Genomic DNA, 7,257 nt, shown 5'->3' on the forward strand with positions numbered 1-7,257 from the left:
ACCTAACCCACCACTTGACTCCAGCCTCAATAAGTGGCCTATCCCACCACTTGTCTCCAGCCTTAATCAGTGGCCTATCCAACCACTTGAATCCAGCCTCGATCAGTGGCCTAACCCATCACTTGACTCCAGCCTCGATCAGTGGCCTAACCCACCACTTGAATCCAGGCTCGATCAGTGGCTTAAGACACCACTTGAATCCAGGCTCATTCAGTGGCTTAGCCCACCTCTTGACTCCAAGCTCGATCAGTGGCTTAACCCACCACTCGACTCCAGCCGTGACCATTGTCTTAACGTGATATGATCCCAGTCCTGATCAAATGGCTTTATCAACAGTATGGAGCAAGAGGTAATCAATGGAGGTAATGAGAAATAAATGGGGTTTTTTTAGATTTTGTCTGATACAGCTAAATGTATTCTTTTGTCTTGGTCCCTAACAATTTACAACTTGCCAAGGGTGTGATAGCTGGATACTGTCCTTGGTTGTGAGCGAGTATGGTTTTACACTGCTTTAAGCAATATTCCAGCAGTATCATGAAGGGGTACACCAGAAATAGGCTTCATACATTATGCCCATGTGGGGAATCAAACGTGGGTCTTCCGCGTGACGAGCCAACGTAAGAGGTCACTAACGCAATCGAGTGGTCGGGCTCCCTGACTTGGTAGACATATGTCATTGTATCCCAAATCGTATAGGCTTGTGCCCATACTGTTAATCACAGGATTGTCTGGTCCAGACTCGTTTATTGGTCATGTAGCTTGGATATTGCCGAGTGCGGCCTTAAACAACCAACTAACCAATTAGCTTTCTCATCCGAACGCAGATATATTAAACTTCATGTGGTTTATACATAATATTCATATTTTTGTTGTAGAGACTGACGTTTTGTAGGAATTTACTCCTCTTTGACAGTAGGACACAGTTAACACAATTCAAAAGCCGTGGCAGTTTGTCTCGCACTCAGCGATGTTGAGGAAGTTGTTGCCATTGCCGCCGCAGCCACCATAGATGAACCTCTCACACTTCTTGGTGTCGACGTTGTAGTGGAAGCGATAGAACAACGCCTTGCACGGCCCCGTCTCCGGCTTCAATTGGCAGGCTGCAACAGTATTATATTCACTGAAACAGGTGCGTGAGTGACAGTTACTCACTGACCTGACAGGTACCTCCTTGTTGGCGCTTGGAATAACCAGTATTGACGCGGATGATCCTAACAACGATCTTACGAAATCTGTTCTTGCAATTTCCACGTTTATTTTACAACAGTCTTACTGAAACTGTCTCTCGCACTCATCTGTCCTTGGTTTTAATCAAATTGCATATGCCTAAAGAGCAAATATATCCCTAAACATTGTGAAACCGCTGATGATGAGTGACTAAGTTTAGTTTTACGCCGCACACAGCAACATTCCAACGGCCCACCGTCTATGAAGACTTCAGGAACAGCGGATTAGGGTTTGCTATATCCCATGTAAGAGAAATATGATTTTGTGAGCATCCTTGTGTAGTCTCGATTTCCTGTTGACCATGGTGATTTATGAATGCACTTAGTTTTAATTGATTACGAATGTTAATCGATAATGTTAGGTAGATTGGTGAAACTGCTGTTGGTAGGGCCTCGGGCAGGTTACTTCAAACAGCAATTAACAGGGGACAAAAAACCCCTTATCTTGGCGAGATAAAGCAATCAGTACGGCGAATGGATTGGCCCGGAATTTCAATGTCATACAGTCATACGTGAGCAGTTCATTGTTGTAGATATTCCTGCTCAAAGTCACTCATTTATAGAGAATTATCTATTTCTAATTTCAACAAACAACCCGAAACTACGGCAATCGTGGGAGATTCTAGGAGAGTCGTCTGGCTTATCTGCTGAGATAGCACTTATCTGTATGTACAAAGTATTAGCGTCCTGCATGAAACCTTCTTTGTGTTCACGAGATACTGTTGGATTTCTAGAGCGTCTTACTTTGATCCATGGACTGTTGCCAACTTGGGGCAGCCAGGAGTCCCACAAACAGCAGACAGACAAGGTACTTCATCATGGCGACAGTGTAGAACCGCGTTATGACAAGTTACGGTATTGTGTGCCGACACACCTGTAGTAGATCGGCTATCTTCGCCCAATCAGGTCGAACATGTGCTACTTCCTTTTTCTTTCTCACAAAACACACAACATTCCATGCTGGTCCCAGCCAAGGCAAATCGGAACTTGAATCAACAGTCATGAGCTTCTGACCCCTCGCGACAAATTAGGTTACTTTCCGTCTTCATAATCAACAAGTTCTGTCTGGCGCACACGTGTCATACGTTACCTTTGTCAGAAGTTATGGACACCTGGGTTTCAAATCTGAGGAGCAGAAACAATTTTTGTATTTTTTCTGTTTTATTTGTTTATTTATTTTTCAGATGTTAGATCTGGGAAATCAGCGTAATATCAAATGTCGTCTACGGCATGATCTAACAATGAGGTTTTTTTTGGTCTATTTTGATGGTACTCAACGAAACGTTTTGTGTCAAATTTGGGAATACGTTCTGGAAATGATAATTCTATAATGATGAGCTAAAGGAACAGAATTACTCTAAATCTGATTCATGCCGCTTCTAATTTCACAGACCCGTGAAGATCCGGGGTAGAATAGGTCTTCAGCAACCCATGATTGCCATAAAAGGCGAATATGCTTGTCGTAAGAGGCGACTAACGGGATCGGGTGGTCAGGCTTGCTGACTTGGTTGACACATGTCATCGGTTCCCAATTGCGCAGATCGATGCTCATGTTATTTATCACTGGATTGTCTGGTCCAGACTCGATTATTTACAGACCGCCGCCATATAGCTGGATAATTGCTGAGTGCGGCGTAAAACTCAACTCACTCACTCTTTTTGTCAGACATGAGTTACTGAAGATTACTTCCGTTAAACACCAGACAAACAAAGAAATATTAATAACAAATTCTTTGTTGGTAGGAATTCCAGATTTTCGCTGATTATGGCCTTGTTCACTGTACACATTTCCTCATTCGTGACGAGCGAACGCTTTAACCACCTGGCTACTAGTAGTGTTTAACAAGACACACACTGCTATCACGAACTCGTTACTTCGATCACATTGTCGTAATGTCCACTTTTTCCCAGTTATATTTCACACTGCTTCTCCACCTTTTCGATATTCCAACTATGTCGTCGCCTTTGCGAGTATTTTCTCGTTACTTCAATTGTTTTATCCTTATTTCAGTTATTTTTGTATACAACGGTTATTTTCAATGACTCAAATTTTCGAGAATATAATTTAAAAATGAAGCAAGGAAAAGAACTTGTTATTTCAATGTTTCTTTCTGGTATTGTTAAAATACTTGCTAGTTTTCTCAGCTATATTTCAGTTATAATTATGACGGCGTATATTACAAATAATTTAACTTAAGGTATTTTATAGGTAAATATTTATAATTTTTTCAATGAAGAAGAGACAAATTTTCATAGACTTTACTGCTCTTGATCACAGTCACCATATTTCAAAAACCATTGCATTTGTTCTGGCAGTCGGCGATGTTCCGGAAATTGTTGCCATTGCCGCCGCAGCCACCGTAAATGAACCTCTCACACTTCTTGGTGTTGGCGTTGTAGTGAAAACGGCGGAACAGCGCCTTACACGGCCCCGTCTTCTTCTTCAAATGGCAGACAGAAACTGAAACAGGTGTGTGATTTACAATTACACACGGAGCTGTCAGGTACCTCCTTGATGGCGTTTGGAATAACCAGCCACCACGCTGATGAGAAACAACTTTAATTTACGCATGAGTGTTTTTATGAGGAACACAGCGTTTTAGAATACGTGTTTCATGTATACAGGCTTATATATATACCCTGAGTGGTGAGTAAGTTGAGTTTTACGCCGCACTCAGCAATATTTCGGCTATATGACAGCGGTCTGTAGATAATCGAGTCTGGACCAGACAATCCAGTGATCAACAACATGAGCATTGATCTTCAAAACTGGGAGCGGATGACGTGTGTCAGCCAAGTCACCCGATTCCCGTTAGTCGCCTCACACGACAAGCACAGTCGCCTTCATGGCATGCATGGGTTGCTGAAGGCCTAATCTAACCCGCTTCACGGATTATAATTGTGTGTGTGTGTGTGATTTGTTGAAATTTGATATTCAGGACACCTGACCATAACCTGGCCGTTTATCACATGTCTACATGTTTAGGAAAATGTCACACAATGTAGAATGAATGCAGTATATATATTACCCGGAGCACATCTTTTCTCACACTCAGCGATGCTCTTGAAGTTGTTCGCGTTGCCTCTGCAGCCGCCATAGATGAACCTCTCACACTTCTTGGTGTCGGCGTTGTAGTGGAAGCGGTAGAACAACGCCTTGCACGGCCCCGTCTCCGGCTTCAATTGGCAGGCTGCAACAGTATTATATTCACTGAAACAGGTGCGTGAGTGACAGTTACTCACTGACCTGACAGGTACCTCCTTGTTGGCGCTTGGAATAACCAGTATTGACGCGGATCACCCTAACAACGATCTTACGAAATCTGTTCTTGCAATTTCCACCTTTTTTTTACAACGATCATACTGAAACTGTCTCTCGCACTCATGTGTCCTTGGTTTTAATCAAATTGCATATTCCTAAAGAGCAATTATACTGTAGTATTTTCACCTCCCTAAACATTGTGAAACATTAGGGAAGCTACGTTATAATTTTTAAAGTTCGTTTTTAGATAACGATATTACATGCTGAAAAAGCTCGAATAAATTGATGCATCGTTGCATTAAATCGACTCCCGCGCCTTCAACCCACGCTCCCTCGTGTCAGTGTGACGATTAGATATATGTACATATTTTTTAAATATAAAACATTTTGAGATGACCCCCGACCTGAAACGCTTCACAGTACACTATATCTAGTCTAGATCCCGGACTCATCCTCGATAGCTCCAGGGTATACGTTCCAATAAGTCTCCACTACCCCCTGGATGCATCTACGGCTCGATCCGAAAATTTTATTACCTCCCTTTACTGGCTAGCATCCTCACAATCAGCCATTCAGCTAAGCCGCCGTTACAACTGAACTTGCCAGTGTCAGTAAGGATAGCGATTGCAACTGCGAAGGTTTACTCGCCGTGCGACTCAGATTTAGGAGAAATCATACATACACATTGACAGGTCCGAAAATTAAAATATATATATATATGCAAGAACTCCTTCTGCCTCTTTCTGTGAACCTCTGCATGGTTGGTTTTGCCAAGTTTAATCGGTTAGATAATTTAAAAAGCGAAAGTGTGTTGTGTTTGGCTCGCTCAAGTTCCCGGCGTATACACCTGATTGGATAAAAAGTCAGCCAAGGGAGGTAATAAATTTATCGGGCTTAGCCGTAGATGCGTCCAGGGTATACTGGAGACTTATCGGAACGTATGCCCTGGATATATCGAGGATGTCCCGGACTATGTTAGTCTAGACATATATATTGTACTGTGATGCGTTTCAAGTCGGGGGTCATCTCAACACGTTTTATATTTTAAAAAAATAAATATATATATATATATATAATCCTCTCAATGACACGAGGGCCTGTGCCTCAACCTCCCGAACATTATTCCTAGCGCACACCATAGAGTTATGTCCCTTGGAGCGCTCTTTGCTACAATCCTACTTGTGATTGAAAACAGTTCGGCAAACACCGATAACACTGCGTTCGACAGTTTCCAGTATATGAAGCAATTGTTTATATTCCACATATGGCAAGTGTTATATGTTTGGAAGACGTTCGCTTCCGAGTTTCAGTGATCGAACTTGGTTTTCCTTCATATTCACGAAGCACTAGCATTTTAATTAAGAATGTTTCAAATAGTTGTGGGTTGGGTGGGGGGTCATTGTATAGGGTGGAATCTGTAGCCAGAAAACAGCAAGACTTGTTATTACCCGAGGAAATCTGAATGCTCAGCGGTGCAGGGATGAAGTGTCGAGACTTTTTGTCTTGCTTTTTATTCAGCAACAGCTAAGAGGAGTCATTTTGCAGCACAACAACGCAAGGTCTCACGGCCAAAATCGTTGGAGAATACCAGCAGAACGTTGACGTCAATATAGTGCCTTGGATAGCGTATTCTCCAGACATGAACCCCCTTGAACATATCTGGGACGTCTTGATCGTTAGCTTTCACAACGTGTACCGCCTCCAGCGAACTGACAGGAACTTGAACAGAATCCCGTGGACACATGGTACAGGATTGCTGCAGACGTTATTCGCTGACTGACGACCTGTATGAGGAGACCTGTTTTGGCGTGTGTGGATGCCCATGGTGGTCACATCCGCTATCGATGGCGGCTCCTCTGAGTCTTGTCTCATTATCCGACTCTTTGCGCACTTTTTGAATAAATCTTGATTTGTGTAATGTTTAATTTTGACTCCTTGCCGCTTCTTAATAAACTGCGGCAAATGCAATATCGGCATTACAATATGTTTTTAGACAAATCTTTGGAAAATGATGTCTGGTCAAGTAAAGGTGCTGATAACTCACTTTTGCCCGGCAGTGTATTTCCGAGCAGTTAGTTTTAGTTCATTTAGACGTTATGCTTGTACTTGATTGTACTTCATAACGTCATAACTTGCTGGTATACAAAACTATAAACAGAATTAGTGTTTCTGCCGTGAATGAAATGTTCTTACGTTATAAGACACATCTTTCAGGGTATGGTAACTATCAACAGTCCATGGATTCGAACTGTGCACCCGACCAACGTAAATGAACAGTCTACAAAAAGTAGTTTTAGGTCGAATCCCACTCTCAAGAGTCAGACGTCCATTCAGACTTTACAATTCCAAATGTAACATATTTAACCTTAATTATGTATAACTTACCTTCTCTAAACGGTATCTGGTGACTTTGGCCAGCCAAGAGTATCACAAAGAATGTGCTGACGATAAGCTTCATTGTAGCGGATGAAGCTCCTTCAGGACTCAAGCGGAGATTGTATTGCATATGACTGAATCCGGAATATATAAATCTGTCGTCTGACACCTCAGTACACATCTGGTCCGTGGTAATTACTCACCTGTGATGTGTTCGCACATTGCATTATGAGGACTAGAGTGTTTCCAATGTGTTAATTTAACCCTTGCTTGGTTCGAAGCCGTCACAGAGGTCTCAAAACACAAGCGATGCTGACGACAGCCGTTATCATGAGACGCTGAGCTAGAACTGAGCAGAGTTTTAGGGGTTTTTTTAAATGAAACATGTCTCCC

General features: G+C 42.4%; 2 protein-coding genes across 2 annotated transcripts; both read right to left on the reverse strand.

Annotated features, from left to right (window-relative positions):
• Positions 1 to 727: 727 nt before the first annotated feature.
• Positions 728 to 2,130, reverse strand: LOC137294926 (kappaPI-actitoxin-Avd3a-like). Its single transcript, XM_067826098.1, has 2 exons — positions 1,971 to 2,130; positions 728 to 1,100 (listed from the first exon to the last, which is right to left on the reverse strand). Exons 1-2 carry the CDS (start codon positions 2,044 to 2,046, stop codon positions 934 to 936), a joined length of 243 nt encoding a protein of 80 aa, XP_067682199.1. The 5' UTR covers positions 2,047 to 2,130; the 3' UTR covers positions 728 to 933.
• Positions 2,131 to 3,471: 1,341 nt separating this feature from the next.
• LOC137294924 (BPTI/Kunitz domain-containing protein-like) lies at positions 3,472 to 7,021 on the reverse strand. Its single transcript, XM_067826097.1, has 3 exons — positions 6,874 to 7,021; positions 4,256 to 4,417; positions 3,472 to 3,687 (listed from the first exon to the last, which is right to left on the reverse strand). Exons 1-3 carry the CDS (start codon positions 6,992 to 6,994, stop codon positions 3,515 to 3,517), a joined length of 456 nt encoding a protein of 151 aa, XP_067682198.1. The 5' UTR covers positions 6,995 to 7,021; the 3' UTR covers positions 3,472 to 3,514.
• Positions 7,022 to 7,257: the final 236 nt, after the last annotated feature.

This window comes from Haliotis asinina, chromosome 8 (assembly GCF_037392515.1).
Source record: "Haliotis asinina isolate JCU_RB_2024 chromosome 8, JCU_Hal_asi_v2, whole genome shotgun sequence".
NCBI lineage: Eukaryota > Metazoa > Mollusca > Gastropoda > Lepetellida > Haliotidae > Haliotis > Haliotis asinina.